Source organism: Rhinichthys klamathensis, unplaced genomic scaffold, assembly GCF_029890125.1.
Source record: "Rhinichthys klamathensis goyatoka isolate OS25496 unplaced genomic scaffold, OSU_Roscu_1.1 h1tg000064l_1, whole genome shotgun sequence".
Lineage (NCBI taxonomy): Eukaryota > Metazoa > Chordata > Actinopteri > Cypriniformes > Leuciscidae > Rhinichthys > Rhinichthys klamathensis.
This window is the reverse complement of record NW_026606607.1, coordinates 2867973-2890774: the sequence shown is the minus strand read 5'-3', so window position 1 is coordinate 2890774 and position 22802 is coordinate 2867973. Positions and strand designations below refer to the sequence as shown.

Sequence of the window (22802 nt, the reverse complement as noted above, 5' to 3'; positions counted from 1 at the left end):
AGCTGTAAAGTATCTAAAGGTCTCTAATCAGTACAAATCACAATTCTTACAATGCTGGACTCATTTAGTTGTGCCGTGGTCTGTATCGAGTAACCGGCGCGTTGGGTCTGGACTGGTCACTCGCCTCGGGTCTGGCATTAATCACACCTCTCTTCATCTGTTTTTCACTCTTTGAGCTGTTTCAGGAGTCGTTCTGTCTGAGATTTCATTCAGCTGCGTCTGACCACTGTCAGTCATTTCAGGAGTTTAAAGCGAATGCCTTGAGACTTTTTATGTCATACTGAAACATTTGAAGTGTTCAACTGAATTCCATCTGCGCTGAAGCTCGTCTCAGCCCAGAATTTGTATTTATAATGTTAATTGAAATTTAATTGTACAGTCTTTTATAATAAATCATTCTATGTAAAACCTTGGTCTATTTATTGAACATTTTTGGGTTATTTGTTACTTTTTTACAAGGATGTATTGTATATCATATCATACATGCACAGAATTTCATAAAATGCTACAAAATAGAGCTAAATAATTGTCTTTACAACATAAGGGTAAAAAATGTTCATGACCTCAGGAGGTCAAACTAAATATGCTGTTTTCAGAGATTTACAGGTTTTGGATTAATGTTGAATCTGCTATAGCGATGAACTAACCCATCAATGTCACAGACAAGCATTGCATTGTAAACTGGTGGTGATTCTGCAGCTCTAGATGGATTAGACATGATCTAATTGTCAAAAAACATGAAATATAATTATTTAAACCTTTTTTGTGGAAATTTTAACGGATACTTGACACTTGTTTCCGCCATGGAATTAAAAAAATAAAGGTAATTGTGGCTTTTTCAATTGAAACTTGGAATTGCTAGGAAAAAGTAAGAATTGTGAGTGTCCTTATCTTACTTTTTTTTCTTCTCTTAAGTTTATATCTCGCAATTCTGACTTTCCTCGCATTCTGAGTTTCTATTAAAAAAAAGTCAATCACCTTTATTTAAAATTTTTCCGTGCCAAACTAAAGTTTGGTGTCAGCAGTTTTTTGTTTAGAAATGTATACTTTTAATCAAGCAAGGATGCATTAAATTGATCAAAAGTGACAGTATTTTATAACAACATAAAAGTCTCTGCTTATTTCATTGATAATTATTAAAAATGTTTCTTGACCATCATATTAGACTGATTTCTGAAGGATCATGTGACACTGAAGACTGGAGTAATGATGCTGAAAATGCAGCTTTGATCACAGATTGTGATTGTATTTTTGATCAAATAAATGCTGTCTTGGTGAGTGTAAGAGACTTCTTTTTGCATCAAAAAAAATAATAATAATGAGTCGAAGAGGCTGTCTACTTTAAAAAATAGCTTCTTTAATTTACGTAAATAGCCAGTGAGGTTTAAGGCCTTTGGTTGTTATTGAGCACTTACAGTGGAATCAAAGACATTCGGCCTTTTGTAGTGTGGACGGATGTTGAAGTGAGCGTCTGTAATGGAGACACACACACACACACACACGTGACAGTAGCACATCTGTGCTACACCTGGAATTACAATGATCTCGCAGAGTTAGTCCTCCTGTACCAGTGAAAGCCCTCTCGCGGAGGTCACCGGAGGTCTGGGCTCTGCGATTACAGTACGGTAGCGCGTCCCCGGGCCCTGCAGAGGTGGAGCTCTGTGTGTGTGTGTGCAGCTTCACTTGTCTCTGCGCAGCATCAGCTCGGTCAGTCGGATGAGAGCGTCTCGTTCTGTCGACGGCCTCAGACGGCTGATCTGACGGATGGCCTCTTGACAGTAGTGTTGAGCGAGGTAGTTAGTCTGTTCCACACCGTCACTCTGAGAAACACAACACACAACACAAGGAGGTTAACAACTACACACACTTCTGGAACTCTTCAAGCTGGAGGAATCACAAGAAACTTCACTGGTTCAGATTTTTTCAACTAGGAGTAACACTTAAATATAAAATGACGGGATAAGTTATACATTTATTAATTCCAATAAATCTGGAAAAGAAATCTCTTTTTTTTTTTTATGAACTATTTTTATTCATGTATTTAAGAAGCAAATACATAAATAAAAAAATATTTCTAAACTGAAAAATAAATTGACATTTAAAATGTTTCATTCATATTTTTAAATGTTTTACTTTCTCCATATATTTCACCACAAATAAAACTGATATTGTATTTTGCTTTAAGAAAATGAAGCCTATTTTTAGGAAGATTTAAAAAAAAAAAAAAAAAAAAGTGTCATTATGACATTATTTTCCTCATAGAACATTTCCACACCAAAACTTTCCAACTCAATATCATAATAATAATAAATAATCCCATTCTCAATAATTTAAGGCAAAAAATATATATTACAAAAGTATTATAGTACTATAGTATAGTAAAATGATATGTAAATATTTACAGTTATGCATATTTGTGTAGTATTTGTTCCACCATCTTCATAATTTAAATAAAAACATTTTTTTACGATATTATTCTCCTCCTCCTTCCCCTCAATAAAATATTTTTAAAATAATTTTTAAACACATGGACAATTTCTCATGCTTTATTAGAGGATTAGGGAACTTATTAGACTTTTCAAATGACAATAAAATAACCACTTTAACCAGTAGATGGCAGCAGATTACCCCTCATTAGCTCATTTCCACTTCCTGTTTTGCTTTTGCCTTTATAAACTGACTTTTAAAACAAATTGTATTTGTAAGTATGAAGTAGTAGGCGATAGCAAGTGTAGGAAAAGCCTCATGCTATTTAAATAAAGAGAATATTTCAAATAGGCTATAGGCCTATAAATAACCCTAGATCCCAACAGCCTGAACAGGCTAATTATTTGAGTATTTAAAGTTAACTAATTGAAAATACAAAATATTAATTATTAGTTGATAAGATTATTAGTTGATTATATACACTATTATTAATTATAAGATTCCTATTAACGCTAATTATAATAATTAAATAATAGGCTACATTACATGCCTTGTTTTTCTTGTGTTTGTCAATGTTGCCGTTACAGGAGGCATTTTTAAATAAGTTTGTCGGGTTGCACCGTTCTGTATACGAAATCCTACCGTATAAGACATCAAAAACGTCCCTTATTAAACCCAAATTGTCCGGTAAAGTCAATAGTATGTATGGTATACGCAGGAATATGAATACAGCTTTAAATGGATTTTGCGTATGGCCACCTGAATATGAGAGATAGGCTAAGTAATATCAACACTTCTGTTCGCGGAAGGCTTTACACCAAGCAGAATCCCTTGTCGGCTGATCGCTGATCAGAACTATAGCGGCAATTCCCTTTCACAGTCTGCGTTTATATTTCAGCAAGATTGGATGAACGTTACGTACTATTGTCAACAATCCAGTCACACAAAGACATGCAATCTCTACCTGGTGAAAAGGGAAGGCGTCTTTCTTTAAATAAAAACATTTTACATTTAGCCTAGTAGCCTATCTTTTAGCGTATTTTTAGCCTCATTATTGTTAGTATTTTTCACAGAAACACAAAGTGACAAATTAGTCTCGAGCACCACTAACAGCCCATACTTCTCTAAACTTCCCATATCGGTTTCATAAACTCGGCGTTGCGTTTTAAATCAGAATTTTATTATTTTACGTTTTTCAATCAATACATTATAACATAAATAATGGTTTAAAAACCCGAAAGAAGCCGTTTTTTGTGTTGTTTTTTGGATAAAAGACATCGTTATGTTTCGCTTCTCTGTCTGCGCTTCAGAGAGCATCTAAAGCCGCTAAACTTATGGAAAGTTTTCAGTCAGGGAAACCGTTTCTCAAAGATGCGCAACGATTTATAGATTTATTTGGAACTATTTTCATTGGCGATATAGAGCAAAATGTAAGTCATGTAATATTAGCAACGTCCTACTGATGTTCGGGACAGCACTCTTCCTCATCTGATAATGTTGCTTAACTATAGGCTATTGTTAGAAATAGAAAAAGAAAAAAAAACAAGGATAGCCTAGAGGAACTTTTTTGTGAATTATATTCTGTTTCAGAAATGGGCTTTTATTGTAATATCTGTTGATTAATTTTGTTTCAGTGGTCTGTTGTGTTACCCATCTGCAGCTTTAGCCTACTTGGTCTTGTTTATGCACCAGCTGCAAATGCTAACAAATAAACAGCGTTAGTTTTTGTATCAACAATCATGAATTAAAAATGCTAAGTCAGTCTTTGTTTGTATTGCATGTTCACTTTTAATACAACGAAACAGCCTAGGTCTCCCATCCCTCACAAACTCGCGGTCGAGTACGTCATAATGATCGCCGCATTCCTCAGAACGCTCGGTGACGTTATAATGAGTGCAGCGGATTTTTTCTTCTTGTAGCGAGTCGGCGATTGAGTGAGTAGCCTATGCTTTTTACACTGGGTTTGGGGATCTGAATTTTAATCTTTATATAATTTCCAGAAGAATTTGCTTAAACTGTGGAATGTTATTGTATAGATTTGCTGTAGCTACATTTAGATAAATAAATAGGCATGACTACACTGGTTTGTGTGGAAATGAGAGCATGATATGTGAATCACTAATGATCAAATCTTTTTATATATATAATTGTAGATCATTTATATTCAAAGGACAAAACGATAGCAGATCTGATGACACACTGAAGTGATACTGAAAGCTTATTTGCCTTAAGCTGATTTGTTTAAATCAATCAAATTTGCCTTGACAACCGGCAAAATAAAACATGACTATATACATTTACGTTATGTGCATCGGAGATATTCACATTAGTAGGTAAATTGATAAAAATAACAATTAACTTTTTTAGCTTCATTTTTCATTTTAAATACATTTCAAGGAGGCTCTCAGCCTCACTTGCCTCTTCTGATGGATCGCCACTGGGCATACACTGTATACATTTTTATTTTTAAGAAAATTAAAGGCCTACTACATTTTCCACGTTCCACTCCATCTCACGCACAGTCGTGTCCACACAGCTATTAGTTGGTGGACCAGTGTGACACCGCACAATTTCTTATTTATACTTTAGCAGATGTCAAAGAGCAGTGCTGAGTCGTGTCAACATTCTTCTATCTTAACAATCACCTACCGTATGCGTTGTTGAGCACACACCGTTAGCGCAAACACAAAAATTGGGCTACACACGGACATGTCTGTTGAACTTCAGATGACAAAATGCGGAATGTGGACGACAGAAGTTTACGTTGGGCTTAAGACAACAAGCTTTCAGGTTCTTGTACTGTATGTTTACTCAAATCATCTCTTCCCTTTCTCTTTCTTTCATAGTGTTTCACAGATAGTATATTGCAAATAGTATTGTTCACTTCCAGTTCATCGATATGAGTTTGTCAACCATGCCCACCATTTTTGAGAGTGCAGAGCAGTCATCATCTACTGAGTACTCAGATGAGCTTACTACGGCCCTTGCTGCGGGACGGTGGTGGGCGATAATGGAGGTTTCGGACCCCATACCTGAGGATTATGAGTACGGGGACATCTCAGGCCAGTGGGGGGAAACAATGGAGGCGGGAGAAACATCATGTCCCTCATCCCTGGTCTTCAGTAATGCATCTGAGAAGCCTCATTTCCAGCACTCGGGCTTCTCAGATGCAACACGGAAGACCACACCACAGTGGAGGCAGAAGATGATGCAGGGAGCACCCTTCTCTTCCAGATCCACACAGGGAGTACCTGTGCCCGCCAGATCAACACAGGAAGCACCTGTGCCCGCCAGATCCACACGGGAAGCACCTGTGCCCGCCAGATCCACACGGGAAGCACCTGTGCCCGCCAGATCAACACAGGAAGCACCTGTGCCCGCCAGATCAACACAGGAAGCACCTGTGCCCGCCAGATCAACACAGAGAGCACCTGTGCCCGCCAGAGCCACACGGGAAGCACCTGTGCCCGCCAGATCAACACAGGAAGCACCTGTGCCCGCCAGATCCACACAGAGAGCACCTGTGCCTGCCAGAGCCACACGGGAAGCACCTGTGCCCGCCAGATCCAAACAGGAAGCACCTGTGCCCGCCAGATCAACACAGAGAGCACCTGTGCCCGCCAGATCAACACAGGAAGCACCTGTGCCCGCCAGAGCCACACAGAGAGCACCTGTGCCCGCCAGATCAACACAGGAAGCACCTGTGCCCACCAGATCCACACAGAGAGCACCTGTGCCCGCCAGATCAACACAGGAAGCACCTGTGCCCGCCAGAGCCACACAGAGAGCACCTGTGCCCGCCAGATCAACACAGGAAGCACCTGTGCCCGCCAGAGCCACACAGAGAGCACCTGTGCCCGCCAGATCAACACAGGAAGCACCTGTGCCCGCCAGAGCCACACAGAGAGCACCTGTGCCCGCCAGATCAACACAGGGAGCACCTGTGCCTGTCAGATCCACAGAGGGAGCACCTGTGCCCGCCAGAGCCACACAGAGAGCACCTGTGCCCGCCAGATCCACAGAGGGAGAACCAGTGCCCGTCAGATCCACAGAGGGAGCACCTGTGCCTGTCAGATCCACAGAGGGAGAACCAGTGCCCGTCAGATCCACAGAGGGAGCACCTGTGCCTGTCAGATCCACACAGGGAGCACCTGTGCCCATAGGGTCCAAACAAAGAGGAATACTCAGGATCCCATTACATTTGACTAAACACCTGATACATGCCTCTTTTGAAACACCCATGCCCATCCAGTCTCTACAGAGGGCACCAGTGGCGTCCTCAAAGGTGCTCACATACTCCTCAGATGGAGCACCCATGCCGGACAAGATGGGACCTAGGCCCAAACTTAAGATCCCTGAGCCATTAAGGCAGGAGCTGCTGCAGAAGAAGCCTTACACTTTTCTGCAGGGACCACCCATGCCTGACAACATCACAAAGAGGCAAAATCAAAAGATCCCTGAGCCTGAGAAAGCGCCTGTTTGTTGCACACAGGGAGTACTTGATATTGGCAAGATCTCCGAGAAGAGAGATGCTAAAAACCCTGAGCTACTGAGGCAGCATTCGCAAAATGTGTCTTCCGCAAAACTCAGGATCCCTAGGAAGCAGAGGGAGAAGTTGAGGGATTGGTGGGGGCATCAGCAGAAGAATGTGCAAAAGGGAGTGTCTGTGCCTGCCAAGACCCCACAGAGAACACTTGCTCCACCGTCTTCCCCACAGCAACCACCCAGGTCTCCCGAGGGAGCACCCATGTCCAGATGGAGTAAGAGCGTGTGTCTATGGAGCACAGAAGCTTCTGTAAGTCCCTTATATCGCTAGTTTTTACTTATTTTAAAATGTATTCAAACAAGTAAATGTTACCTTTAACTATGCTACTATGTTTTCAAGGTCCTCAATTTTAAATCCTTTTATATTTAAAAATGATAAAAAAAGATACGCCTTTAGATGTAGTCTAAGAAGCACCCATTAAACCTGCCCAGCATTGCAAGATTATATCTGTTCTCTCAACAGGACAACGCAGGTCTGTGTCAGGCACCTCCACAAAAGAGTTGTGTGGAACTGAGGCGCTACAACCATCCAGCCCCTCAGGTAACCACTTCACAACCGAACCGGAGAACTCGGAACAGACTTCAGCCCAGGTCCCAGCCGACCCGTAAAAGAGCATTGATTAGACCCTCCTATCTCTCAATTTTACTAAGATTTAGTAACTAAATACTTTACTTAATCTAGGATGATCATGCGAATCATTTCATATCATATCAAATCCTTTTCACTTCAGACCCCTCATATCGAATTGGTAGAAGCAACTTTTCTTTAGATTTTCTTTAAGAATCACTCATTAAATCTGGTCAGCGTTACATGATTATGTCTGTTCCTTCAACAGGACAGTGCAGGAGTGGACAGATCAGCCCCACAAAAAAAGCAGCGGACGGCTATCAAAGTCAACAATCAACAGTCGAATCCAGGCAGCTTAGACCAAATGGACTATTTATGTAGCATATTTGCTAAATTTTGTGTAATTTCCAATATTTAATATTGTAATTGTATATGAGTACATGTCTTATGTGAATACATACAGACAGTATAATAATATATATATATATATATATATACAAACTGTGTATTTATTTATTTATTTGTCAATGACAACACACATTAATTAGTGTTATATAAACAGATCATTTTCATCTGCTGTCACTGGGCTGATTAAATTCACACACTAAGCCAAAGAATAGCATTGTAACAACATATATTCATATTTACCACAATTTATGGCTAAAGACAATGGCTGTGTAATACAACTGATTCACTATTTCAGTATACATTTTCTTGCAACAATAGCCTGACATCATCAGATAAAGGTTTGTTTTATTTTTATGACAGATTTAAGTCCAAAGACTTTTACTATACTTTACTTTTATCAGTGGAATTTTTGTATACAAAAAAAATACATATATTTTAGGAAGCTTCTGGTGCATTTATTTGGTGCATGTTTCACTAGATTCGCTTTTGCTATGTATACTTAAAGATTCAGTTTTTCTGGAAATTGTACTTCACAAGTATTTATTTCGTTTATGCCATATATTTACATAAACTGACTTTCTGATGCATGGCCCTGCAAAAGAAACAATATATGAATGAATCAGAATGCATGAAAAAGTTGCAGAATGTAACTGCACATTACTATGATATATATCAAGAAGAAGTGTTTGATTTGTGTCAAAGCTCTTTGGTGGTTCCCCTTGATTGCATAACATTTTAAATATAGAAATCATTCAATTATGTTTTTAAATCTTAAAAACCAAGCGCTCCCTTTATAACGCGGCTAACTTTGCTCACTCACGCAAAAACTCCTGTTATTATCAATGAATCTAAATACACACTGTATATAATACAAATCAGGTTTATTAGCAAAATGTACAGACTTTCAGCTGTTTGCAATGAACAAATCAAACAAAAGTCATAGAAATAGCTCAACACAACAAACGTTTCAAGTGTTTTCCCGAAATTCAACTGAAAATGCAACTTTTAATGACTTATGCAGTCTCAAAATTATTTTGTAAAAATTATATATAAATCTCTTATTTACATAATGTCTACGCTTTGTTATAATGAGATGATTTGCAAGAGCGTAGAACATAGTTAAACAGTGTTTTGAAGGGTATTGAGCAGATTCTGACTAACTTACAGTAAACAGTAAACACCTCTTATTGGTCATTGCGTTACACAGACATGCCTGAGATTAGGGGTGTGCCGGTGTAATAATTGGTTGCAATCTGAAACATCACCGATAGAGGCCGCTAAAAAATGCATATAGCACCTTTAAATAAATCACACACAGTAAACAAAACCTTAACAAAAAAACTTTGCAATTTAGATGCGCAAACTGGGTGCCAGTGCGGTGAGACGTAGTAGCCTACATGCTCGGACAGATTCGGCTTTAAGTCGTTCATCCTCGGATGCGGCGTCGCACGCGCTGTTACAAAAATAGCCGTGCACACAGCCAAGCGAAATGGGGTCTTGCGCACCCAACGCATCATTTTTACTGGGCGCACGTTCGTGCTCGTGCGGACGCGTCGAGGATAAACAAGGCTTTACTCCGTGTCAGTGCACGCTCTGATCGGTAAAGGTGCACAGACCTCTCCTGAATCATCTCCAGCAGTAGCAGCCTCCGAAGCACCACTAACTCCGCCTCCGTTTCCCTCGTAAGCTGATATTAGTATTTAAACATTCTCTATGATAAAAAAATGTTTAAAAAAAAAAAATTGTAATAGCACGGTTTTGGCGGTTATTGAGTTCTAATGACAGTGTTCAACTATAACCATCGGTTTCACGGTTAACCGTCACAACCCTACCTGTGATTGGCTACAATATTCAGCGCTGCAAAAACACGTTGTATGGAAACCTTTGTGATAGAAACCAAGAGCTCACACACAAATATACGCAGGACTGTTTGAAAGCAATTTTAAAAACCCATCGGATCTACACAAATCACACAAATGACCTATTCGGTGGCAAGGTGACAAGTTTGCATCCCTGATTCTGAATATGGTAAAAATTACAGCATTACAGTAATGATCTCAAGAAGAATAACAAGAAACGCTAAAGTAAAACATCTGTTAGAGTTAATGAGACTTTTGGGGGGAAAATGTCATACAAAAAAAATGTCACATTATAAAAATATCATAAAATTCTTACAGGTTTGATATACTGCCTTTTTTCTTGTAATATTGGGATGAAATGTATGGAAGCTTGTTTCCGCCTTGGAATAAAAATGTTAAATGTCATTGCGACTTTTTATCTCACAATTCTGACTTTTTTCCTTAAAATTGTGAGATATAAAGTTGCAATTGCGAGTTATGAAGTCAGAATTGCATGATATAAAGTATTTTTCTCTCAGAATTGTCAGTTTATATCTCACGATTCTGACTTTCTAACTCAAAACTCTTTATTACTTTATATCGCACAATTGTAAGAAAAAAAGTCAGAATTGTGATTTAAAAAGTTGCAATTGTCTTTTCTAAAATTTGATTCCGTGGCGGAAACAAGCTTCCATAGAAATGTGACCTGGGGCCAGTTGCATAAACAGCCATTAACTGTGTCTTAAGAACTAGTATGACCAACTAGGAGTTAGTTAGGGGTAATCGAGTCTTACTTTTTGGTATCAAATTAGATAAATCTACGTTTTATGTAACAGACTTGTATGAACAGTCTAAGAGAAAAAAAATGGATTGTGTAATGGATACTTACAAAAGATTGTAAGACTAGTCTTAGTGTTTTATGAAAGCAGCCCCAGGACATGTTTTCATGAGATTCACCTGTCTGTATACAACACAAATCCTCCTCACCTTCAGGACATATTGCCAGGCTCGATCCACATCTCCATCAGAGCTGAAGCGCCTCATTATCATTGCATGCAGCTCAGGAAACTAAACAGTGATAAAAGAGTGAAACTGGTTGGGAGATCTTTAGAAAATCCAAACTGTTTTACAATTACGTTTATGGCTGTAATAAACCAAGTCAACCATTAGACCTGAGTCCCCTTTCTGCACTTCAGGGAAGTGACATCATATTGTGAGAGCACAGATGCGTTCAGCTGTCGTACCTGTTGGCAAGCAAACAGAACGGGCCCGGTGGCCAGACCCAGTTTGAGATCGGCAGCTGACGGCTTCCCCAGGCGGTTTGCGCAGGACGTGAAGTCCAGAACGTCATCCACAAGCTGAAAAAGACAACCAACTTCTATTTTACCTAACTTTAAACATAAGAATTCAAGATAAAACCAATGTGGCCTGTAATGAATCATTTGTAATGAAAGAATTCAACTATAACAGCACAGATTTATTAAAATATGCGGCCACAACCTAAAAGTTTGGCCCATATTTTCACTGCTTTAAGTTGCAGCATAAAACTTTTGTACTATTAACAGAACTGCAATCTATCAGACTAGATGTTTGAGCGAGCAATGACAGGGTGAAGTGAGACTTATATGCCTTTATTTGTAGTGTTGCTAGTGAAAGAAATGACACACTGCAGCTTTAACTGGAAGAACCAAACGAAACAGCAATTTTCAGTTTCTCGATTTTCTAATTCTGTCCATTTTTTTTTTTAAATGTTGCCAAGTGCATCGTGAATTTTCAGTTTTGGCCCAGAATTTTCATTCTGGTGCATCACTAACCAGAAGATACTTCTACTGCTGAAGTTTCTGTTATAATTAATAATTAACTACAATTACTTCCTGCATTTGTAACTGAAACAAAAGAACCATTGTTAACTTGGTGATCACAGACCACTGCATTACAAATAACATGCAAACAACGACAGATTCGATTTACACTGTGTAGATTGAATGCTTTATAAATGCTATTATAGCAAGTGTGAATAGTGATAGACTAGATGCTATTTAAACCAAGTGAAAACATATAAATGAAAAAATTACCTGGAATGCAATGCCAACGTTTCGTCCATATTGATAGGCTATCTCATGCACCTCAGGATCAGAATTCACCAAAATTGACACCTAAAATTCAAAAGAAATAATGCTGGTGTTCCACTTCTCTTCCAGCTCTGAACTTCATCTTATTATTGTTAAAAGGGAACGTACATACTGCCTTACAACTGTTTGCAATGAGACTTGCAGTCTTCTTGAAGGTTTTCTCAAGGTAGTGCTTGAATCTCTCGTTTTCATTCTCTTTAGACCCTAGCTGCATGAATTCACCTGGAATTGATCAATGAAAAATATAAATAGCAGGTCCACTGTATAAAACAAGTCTCATTCATAAATCTGTAGAGGCTTACCTCGTACGAGGTCTTCTATAACTTGTGACAGCACAGAAACTACTGTATTGTTCCCAATACGCGCTAATGCCATGGAGGCCGCAGACAGAATGAAATCTCCAGCCAGGATAGCCTAACAATTACAGATACAAATATTATTATTTTCATTTCATGACAACATTATTCAATTCTCTATAGAAGCTTGTTTCTGCCAAGAAATGTAAAAAATAAAGGTAAGTGCAACTTTTTTGACAATTCTGAACTTTTTCTCTCTCAACTGAGAGTTTATATTTCACAATTATGAGGGAGAAAAAGCCAACTGTGAGATATAAACACACCTGCAAGAAAAAAGTCAGAATTGTGTTTTCATATCTCGCAATGCTCGCTTTTCTAGAAATTGAGAGATTTAAAAAAGATTTTTAAAAAATTAAATCAGAATGCCTCTCAGAATTGCGACTGTATTTCTAAGAATTGTGAGAAACTCGCAATTGCGAGTTATAAAGTCCGAATTGCGAGATATAAACTTTCAATTTTGAAAAAAAAAAAAAAAAGAGTCAGAATTGTGAGATATAAACTCACAATTGCAAGAAGGAAAGTCAGAATCGTGAGATAAAAAGTCGCAATTACGTTTAGTTTTTTTATTTATTGCCTGATGGAAACAAGCTTCCATATTCTCAAATGATTTTCCTTCAGATTTCAAATTAGACATCAACACAGAACCAAAATGTGTGACCAACAGTTGAAAACCACCGATCTGCCAATCACAGAAATGCGACTGTTTCTCAGAATGAAATGCGACTGTTTCTCTCAGAATCGTAAGATTAACTCACATTGCGAGTTATACAAAGTCTGAATTGTGAGATATAGGCCCAGTTTCACAGACAGTGCTTAGATTAAGCCAGGATTAGGCCTTAGTTCAATTAAGACATTTAAGTAGCTTTTATAAACGTGCCTGAGAAAAAAAACATTACCTGTGTGCATCTTGAGACAAAATAATGGAACTGACATTTTTTAAGATATCAGTGCAAGTTGCTTTCAGTTAAAACAGCTCAAACAAGCATTTTAGTCTGGGACTAGACTTAAACCGTGTTTGTGAAAACAGGTGTTAAACTTTCAATCTTGAAGAAAAAAAAATTCGCTTTCGCAAATACGTTTTTTTTCAATTATTATTATTGCCTGGCGGAAACAAGCTTCCATAGTTCCAACTGATTTTCCTTCAGATTTCAAATTAGACATCAACACAGTACCAAAATGTGCGATCAACAGCTGAAAATCAGTTACTCACTTTTTTCTCTCCCCACAATTTATTAATGGTGTTTTTCCCACGTCTTGTGTCCGAGTCATCGATAACGTCATCGTGCACCAGGCTGGCAGTGTGGATCATCTCAGAGATCATAGCGATAGAGCGCTGCGCCGGCAGCAAAACCCTGAGGACATCAGATGTGCCTTATTAACACTGACTGATGCATCACATTATGAATTCACACACACACAGCACTGAAGTGCTTTCTCACCCCTCTTTATTGCTGTGGACGTTACAAGCTCGAGCCATCAAGATCACAATCATCGGTCGAAAGGCTTTCCCCTTCCCATCAAAGTAATAATCACAGAGTGCTTTGAGCTCTGCTTTAGAGACGAGCAGCTGCTGAACACACGTTTAACAAGGTCAGTTTGAGCGCATAGAAGAGCATAAAACATCTCAGAGAAGTGGTGGAAAGTGTTTGGGCATTAATAATTACTAAATATAACACTTCATAAAACAACAGTGGACAAGAAAAACAATGTTTAGTGGTAAACGCTATGTAGAACTATGCAGTATTCTTGCTGTACCTTTTTTATGTCTTCATATAAATCTTGCAAGTCCTTTTGTGCAAGTGAGAAAGGATCTTTTAACTTTGCATCACTGTGTATACTGCAACAGACCCGTGGAGTTGAGAACAGACATCTAGAGCTGTGCCTGAAACACAAACATGGAAAAAAGATTCAATAAACACAATAAAAACACATATTTTTCTAGTTATTAAAAAAAAAAAAAAAAAAAGTGCATGTATGAATGAATCTATAAATAAGGGAGAGCAGGGCTAGCTGACAAATTGACACTTAGGTTTGGTTTATTTTTGAAAATCAATATATTTATGTATTTAAAATGTATAATTAAAATGATGTAATGTTCTTAAAATCACATATTAATATTATACATATGTAATATTAAAGGCTGTTTAAAGGCTTTGCAACTTTGAATGGGGTCGTATAAACACATTTTACCAAATCACCCATTTAAATATATTTGTATTAGTGCTGGGCAACGATTAATCGCGAATAATCGTATCCAAAATAAAAGTTTGTGTTTACATAATAATATATGGGTGTACTGTGTGTAATTATTTTGTATATATATAAATACACACACATGCATGTATATATTTTTGAAAAATGTATTATTTATATATAAAATATTTATAATATAAATTATGTATAAACGTATGTATTTACGTGCAAGTATTTCTTACATATATACAGAGGTATGCGTGTGCATTTATATATACAAAATACCTGCACACAGCACACACACATATGTAAACACAAACTTGTATCTTGGATGCCCAGCACATAATATATATGCAAATTTTTTTTTTTTTGGGGGGGGGGGGGGGGGGTATATATGGAGAGAGATCATTTATATAATAATATGAAGTTATTTTATGTATATAATTAAAAAAATTCTACTTGAATATATATTTATAATAAATGAACATATTTCAGTAGAATGTAATTAATTTAATTACTCCAGTCTTCTGTCTTACATGATCCTTCAGAAAATAATTAATATGCTGATTTGCTGCTCAAGAAACATTTTGAATTACTATCAATATTGAAATGTTGTGCAGCTTAATTTTTGTGGGAAACATGATTATGAAACAAATCTTTTGTAAGATTTTAAATGCATTTACTGTAACAAACTATGTATATCTTTAAAGAGAAATATATCCTGCTAACCTCAAACTTCTGAACTAATTAAATAGTTTTGTTTAAATTATTATTATTTTTAAACACACAACTGCTTTGGCTACCTGAAACTGTCATAAGTTATACTCATAACATTATACAACTAGACTTTGAACCTAATAGTTTTGTAATAGTCCATGTTACACGTTCCCTGAGTGACAACTAGCCCCAGTGTACCTATACACATTTGTACTAACTAGTGGTACACATTTACACCATGACATTGACATACCTTGCAAGGATCATTGGTTTGTTAAAATTATGTACAGGGCCCTGCCGGAATAAAACCTGAAAAACATAAAGTACCCATCAAAACAATAGTGCAAACTGTGCTCAGGATATAGTGTGTCTTAACATTTGCCAACACAACTTACACAAGCACAACACAAGACTTCCTGTGCAACATTCTTGTCCACCAGTGACATTGAATGGCATGCAATACCGAGCAGTGAGTCTCTAATGAATGAGTTCTTGACCTTTAACACACAGGTCAGGCAGGAGGTCTTTACAAACACGACTGCATTCATCTGATCTAAGACTTTTTACACTATGACATTCGCACTCATCTCAAACCTAATGTGATAATATACGGCAGTGATCTGTCATTCATTGGCTCACACGCAGGTGACCTTCATCATCATCATCATCAGTGTGATCGCGTTACCTGTGTCACAGCGGAGGACGACGCGCTTCTTCTGCCTGCTGAAGCCGTGTGTGTAAAAGCTCTTCTGCTGAGCCCACAACACCAGTCCAGCACTACAGCAGCTCCTGCACTGCTCCTCCAGCACAGGCTCCACGGCACCGCCATGACGCCCCGACAGAGAGCGGCACATGCCCAGTGAAGACACGTTACGGAACCGCAGCATGAACCGGAAGCTATTGTCACGTGATGTTCTGCTGAAGAGGGTGTCGTTTTAGAAATAGAATAAGCGGGAAAACTAAATTGGGCGTGGCATGGTGGCCCACAACTTGTCATTAATCGGTTAGGTGCGATAGTTCGATATAATAATGATCCTATTGTAAACAATAACAATAAAAACTTTATATAGTATAACAATTATTACACTATCAAAATATATATATCAATAAAAAGGAGTAAGCCTACTTATACTTTTACTGGATATTTTGTCGTTCTGAACCAGCATCTCTCACAGAAACCACCTCCAGTCCATTATCTGTTCATTAAACAGCAGTCCAGGTGAAAGGCACAGGACATTATGAGGTACATAGTCGTTCTTTTTTACTCAACTAAATACATTTAGCAATATATAGGCCTATTTCCAACTAAAAAAAAAAGACTCAGTTATAGAATACACAGGAGGCCACAGAAGATCTAGCTGGATTAATGACAAGTATTCACAAGGAGGTGCTACAAAATTATTAAAGTCCCTATGAAATCAAATTTTTTTTTTTTTTTTTACTTCTATAGCATTTTGCTTTTGTTAAAGATGTATGGTGTTTTGCGTGTTATGTGCATGTTTTGTGGTGTTCTGTTTTAAAGAAATGTATAGCCATAGTTTCAGAAATTGTGTTTAAACCATTTTGAAAAACTATATTAAACACTACTGATATATAATTTATATTAGCCTATTATTACACTTTAAAATTACATAATGTTTCTTCACACTGTAGATATGTTTCAACTGCTTATGTTTACAGACAGATAATGTAAGCCAAACATTTCAATTAATGTTAGCATGTTAGTTGCCAAAGATTTTTTTTAAATATTTATTATTAACATCTAGAAAATACAATTATTGTTTACACTGACAAACAAAATGTGTGATACCTAGAACAATACAATACAATACAATACAATACAATACAATACAATTATAAAGCACAATTTAAAAACAACCGAAGTTGACCAAAGTGCTGTACAAAAAAAAAAAAAAAAGTGTTGTGTTAAGAAAACACAAGCTGTAAAATAGGTGTAACACACGAAAGTAAAATCATAAAACAACAAGTCAAGATATATTACACGCCAAAGAAAATAGTCTTAAAAAGACTTAAAAGTAGATAAAGTTGGGGCAGTTCTGATATGAACTGGCGACTATTCCATAGTTTTGGGCCGTTGAAAAAAAAGAAAAGAAAAGGCACGATCACCTCTATTTTTTAGTCTTGTCCTGGGAACTTGCAATAGTGCAGAATTAGTGGATCTAAGTGACCTTGACTGAGGGTTGTAGCAGATCTGATAAGTACTGTGGTGCCTCATTACGAATAGACTTAAAAACAAACAATAGAATTTTAAAATCGATTAAAATCAACATTGAATGTTTCTGATATATAAAGATGAACATTAACATTTTTATTGACCTCAGTCTGGGGAGTGCAGATGGTTATGAACAAGGTAAATATACCAGCTATACCAGCTAGAACAAGTTTTTCTTTTGTGTTAGATGTTTTGATCTGCTTTGTAATAAAGGTAAAGTAATAATGGGCACTGAACAAATCATAAAGAATTACAACATGTAACCTTTGGTATTTTTATGCATATGGCAAATACTTTTCTTCTTTTTTTTTCAGTCTGTAAGTAGCCTACAGCATGCATGTGATGAGACAGGTTTTATAATGTCATGGGTGTTTACAGACATGCTCCCACCCATTTTGTAAATCACTATAAATATGAAGACGATAAACTACGACCAAAAGCAAATCAAGAGAATAGACGAGCAGACTTCCCAAGGTAAACTGTTGATCAACTGCTGAAAAGGGATTTTCATCCTGGCATTTAAAATTTGACTGTAAAAATCATGCAAATAACTATCTAAATAAAATAAAAACATTAATAATTTTAAATGTATTGCACATTTTAAAGTACATAATGTTTCTTACAGTAAAAAAAATTATCCTGATTCTGTTATCAGGCAAGGCAAACATTTCCATTAAATATTTTATCATCGCAGAAGTTGCTAAAAAAGTTGCTTCTGGTATTACAGTTATTTATTTTTATTATTTATCAAATAAAATGATTGATCTACACTTACTCATTTTGCATTCGAATTCCCAACTAAATTTATGTCTTTTTACAGGGCTGCCAACTCTCACGCATTCAGCGTGAGACTCACGCAATTGAGCCAATTCTCACGCTCTCACGCCACACCCCCGATTTCTCACGCTGAAGTGTCAACCCGGTCGGTCAAATGCCTGAAAGATGAGTTTATCTATAGATCTACCAGTTGAGCCATTCGTGATCGACTAGTTTTACCGCAAATTAGTTAAAATATCCCGTAATCTACAGCGAGCGTGCATGCGAGACAGATGTGTTGAGCTCCTAACGGCGCGCTCCTAACCGCGCACGCGCACGAGAGGTAAGCGGCAGAGAGGTAAGCGAGCTTGCGCGTGCTTCTTGGGATCCAGCCACACTAGGAAAATATGAGATACGGATGTGCCGGCACATTACATTGCTAAAAATAATTTAGTAGCCTATCCTTGCCTTGTTTTTGAATAAATAAATAAAATAATATAATATAAAATACATTTCAAAGAAAGTTTTATCAATATTTTCCACTGGCCAAATACTATTTTAATTGCTTTATATTTTTATTGGAAACAGATAGGCCTTATTGTGCATTATTGATCATTATTTGTGCCAATATATTTTCTCAGACAAATGAATGATTGTGTATGATTATGATTCAGGCAGCTTTACAGGTCAGAAGACAGACTGCCTTATGTTAGATCTACTGTAGGCTACAGCTGAAACAAACTCTGTTGCATTATTTTCCTGTTATCACTGTAAAGCTGCTTTGAAACAATCTGTTTTGTAAAAACAGACAACAATTTTTTTTTAGAACAAACACAGGCACAGTCAACTTCGGAGAGGTATTTTTCGATTTCTTGAATATCAAAAATCTGTTCAGTTATTTCTGTGCTGCTCGTTTCAAAGATCTTCTGATCAGATTTTGGACAAAATTGGACCAAATTTAGTTTTTAATTTACTTCAAAATAGCAGACAAACAAAATGATGGAAAATGACAAATGAGGTACCGTCTGAATTGGCATAAACCAAGAAACATAATGACACCAAGAAAACAAATTTTCAACAATGTTTTCAAAAAACTCATAAGCCTTTAAAAAAAAAAAATCCCTTATATCTCTGGAACACTATGGTGATGGTGTGTTCAAACTTCTCAGGTACTTTCAGGACATGCTGTTGATGATCCCTAAGTAATTTTGTGTCGATATGTCAAGATCATGATTTTCTGACAAACATTTCAAAAGTTCCCTTTCGAGAGGTCTCTCGTATTGCGTAAGTTAGCTTACGCTATGGGAAAACTCCTTTTCTGAGAATATTGAAGCCAAATTTTTTAAAACGCGGTACACACCACGCTGCACAGCAGACATATAGTTGAGCGTCTAGCACACTCATTGGCTGTGCTGCATGCGGCAACTGCACGCACCTATGACGAGGCGGGTAAGATGCGCGAAACAATCAGGTCGCTTTGCGCCAGGGCGCGTCATAGCCCGCCAGTATGGGCGTGGCTTATAGCTCCATGACCGACCCCGCACCCTCAACACAAGCCAGCACCAGCGGCGTGAGAGCCACCATTCACACCATGGCGGTCCTCCAGGTTTTTCAGGCCAAACTTCTCCGCTCGATGGACGAGTCTGGTCTTGACCCGGAAGCTTTCAGGGACCTGAGCAGCGCAACAGACCTGGCTTTGTGAGCCACTAAATCAACCGCCCAGGCGATTGGTAGAAGCATGGTGAACTTGACGGTGCTAGAGCGACATCTCTGGTTGAACTTAACAGTAGAGGGTTCAGCGGTAAAGGGTTTCGTGGAGCGTTTCACAGAGGCACAGAAAGCGTCGCAAGCAATGTAGCCCCACCCAGCGGCTGAAGTCCGTCACTGCTCTCATTCAACGAGACGACAGCAGTTCCCAGAGCGCCTGGGACCCCGACCCAAGATTGTGTTGGACGCCGAGCCTCGGAAGCCTTCCTAGCCTGTATGACAGGAAGGAAAAAAGAGTGGTTGAGTCCCGCCGCGGCTAGACCACCCTCCAAAAAGCCTTTTACACATCTACCAGTCCCCTCTTTAGTTCAGGCGGCTGGAGATGCCAACATTGCAGTCAACGAGTCTGTGGTGACACATGCACGCCTGCAAACAAATGCAAACAAACAAAACAGCGACGCAAATAACACACGAAAAGAGTACTTTTCTGTCTGTTCTCCCTCCGGCTCGCGCTGGAGGTGTAATAAATTTGGAATGTGTGCCCACGATAAAGTACGCACCCCTGGACATAAGCACTGTTCCCATAGTATTAGTTCTCTCTCCGGCTCGCGCTGGAAGTGTAATAAATGTAGGCTGTGTGCCCACTATAAAGTACGCACCCCTGCACATAAGCACTGTTCCCACAGTATCACAAACAGAAAACAGCTGGGTCCCTATCACAAAGCGGCCCGTCCCCAGACTTCATTCAACCCCTAGCTATGCGGGCCAAGGCCTGGGAAGCCATCTCCGGAATATCAAAATGAGTGTTGAACATAATAAAACGGAGCTACTCGCTACAGTTTACTCGCAGACCCCCGCGCTTTCTAGCTGTGGTCGAGACATAGGTGAGAAGCAACGTGGTTCACGTTCTTCGCACCAAAGTGTCAAAACTGTTAGTTAAAGGGGCTGTAGAGCCAGTCCCTTTATCACTAAGCAAGTCGGGCTTTTACAGTCGCTACGTCCTCGTTCCAAAGAAAGATGGCGGCCTCAGGCCCATCTTAGATCTCAGACACCTGAACAAAGCGCTTTTGACACGCCCGTTCAGAATGCTGACAACCAAACAAATCCTCGCTCAAATTCACCCTGGGGATTGTTTTTTCTCAGTGGATCTGGAAGATGCTTACTTTCACATTCAGATAACACCCCATCACAGGCCATTCTTGAGATTCGCCTTCAAGGGGCAGGCTTATCAGTACACGCTCCTACCATTCGGTCTATCCCTAGCACCCCGTACGTTTACGAAGTGCATGGACACAGCTTTCACCCCCCTGAGACAACGGGGAGTGCGAGTGTTGAGTTACCTTGATGATTGGCTGGTTATTGCCCAATCGAAGTCACAGTTAATAACTCACAGATCCTGGCTCCTCATCCATCTAGAATGCCTAGGTCTAAGGGTCAATGCTTTTAAAAGCGTACAGTCTTTTATACAGTCTCCCAGCCAGAGTATATCTTTTCTGGGGACAGTCATAAATTCTATACAGATGAGAGCGCAGCTTACGTCAGAGCGCGTGCTCACCATCCAGCATCTTGCACGCCTCTCAAGAGATTTCAGAGGATGTTAGGCGTCATGGCCTCAGCATCATCAGTACTCCAACTGGGTCTACTGTATATGCGTCCCCTCCAGCGCTGGTTAAAACCCTGTGTACTGGCTTACGCGTGGCGATCTGGCCACTTACGCATCAAAGTGAACCAAGGCTGTGTCAGAGCCCTGGTTCCTTGGAAAGCAGCCGGCTGGTATCAGTCCGGCGTGAGTATGGGCATGATTTCGAAGAGGAAAGTGATCTTAACAGACACTTCCAACATAGGTTGGGGGGCCCTATACGAGGGGAGGCCCATCTCCGGCCTTTGGTCGAGCCCGGAGAGGCGCCTACACATAAACTGTCTAGAGATGAGAGCGGTCGCTCTATCACTTAAAGCTTTCCTCCCATACATAAAAGGTCACAACGTCTTGGTCCGGATGGACAACATGTTAATGGTTTCCTATAAATATCGCCAAGGTGGACTCCTGCACACCATGGCCAAACACCTCTTGATATGGGCTCAGCTCAACCTGTGCTCGCTGAGAGCGGCGCACGTGCCAGGCATTCTGAACCAGGGTGCGGATATGCTATCCAGAGACAATGTCCCCCCGGGGGAATGGTCTCTTCACCCGCAAACGGTTCAGCTGATATGGAGCATCTTCGGCGAGTCAGAGGTCGACCTCTTCGCCTCAGAAGACAACGCTCGTTGCCAAACATTTTTCTCCAAGGGCAGGGATGCGCTGGCCCAGGACTGGCCAAGCCACCCGCTGTATGCATTCCCTCCAGTCACGATGCTACCTCAGGTCATCGAACGGATCAGGTAGAGGAAGTGTGCAGTGCTCTTGATAGCCCCTCTCTGGAAGAACCAGCTAGGGTTCTCCGAGTTGACTCAGCTGCTGGAAATAGCCCCATGGCCAATACCGCTGAGGAGAGACGACCTCACGGAGCCGAACGGGACGATCTGGCATCCCCGTTCCGACTTGTGGGCCCTCCATGTATGGCCCCTCAACAGGTATCCGGGAACCTCCTGGAAAGGGTGCTAAATACCATTTCTGAAGCAAAGAGCGCCTTCAAACACGCATCTATATGCTCTAAAATGGTCAGTGTTCTCTGGCTGTCGCACAGCACAGAGCCTAGACCCCTACTCATGCGGACAAGGGTACTTTCCTTTCTACAAGAGCTTTTGGACGCGGGTAGCATCCCCTCCACGCTTAAAGTATATGTGATGGCTATAGCAGCACTTCACGCTCATGTGGCCGGGCAATCACTGGGAAGAAAGACCTAGTCTTGTGCTTCCTCAAAGGGGCCAGAAGGCTAAACCTGCCTCGACCCCCCCCCCCTGTACCCATCTGGGACCTCTCCA

The 22802-nt window shown here is 39.4% G+C and overlaps 1 protein-coding gene across 2 annotated transcripts; it reads right to left on the bottom strand.

Annotated features, from left to right (window-relative positions):
• Positions 1-1337: 1337 nt before the first annotated feature.
• On the bottom strand, positions 1338-16066 carry LOC130084444 (all trans-polyprenyl-diphosphate synthase PDSS1-like). Of its 2 annotated transcripts, none has more exons than XM_056249881.1 (11): positions 15870-16066; positions 15438-15493; positions 14030-14156; positions 13714-13844; positions 13485-13626; positions 12221-12332; positions 12031-12140; positions 11862-11942; positions 11031-11144; positions 10774-10854; positions 1338-1820 (listed from the first exon to the last, which is right to left on the bottom strand). In XM_056249881.1, exons 1-11 carry the CDS (start codon positions 16011-16013, stop codon positions 1680-1682), a joined length of 1239 nt encoding a protein of 412 aa, XP_056105856.1. In that variant the 5' UTR covers positions 16014-16066; the 3' UTR covers positions 1338-1679. The 2 variants fall into 2 exon arrangements, with proteins under 2 accessions (XP_056105856.1, XP_056105857.1); XM_056249882.1 differs by having other exon boundaries at positions 13714-13841.
• Between the last annotated feature and the right edge of the window lie 6736 nt (positions 16067-22802).

Excerpts from the sequence above, each read along its gene's own strand:
- LOC130084444 (XM_056249881.1), bottom strand. The coding sequence starts at position 16,013 with ATGGCGGTGCCGTGGAGCCTGTGCTGGAGGAGCAGTGCAGGAGCTGCT. Across the intron at positions 12,141-12,220 it reads TATAGAAGACCTCGTACGAG|GTGAATTCATGCAGCTAGGG; the intron begins GTAAGCCTCTAC and ends GATCAATTCCAG. Across the intron at positions 1,821-10,773 it reads CCTGGCAATATGTCCTGAAG|AGTGACGGTGTGGAACAGAC; the intron begins GTGAGGAGGATT and ends TGTGTTTCTCAG.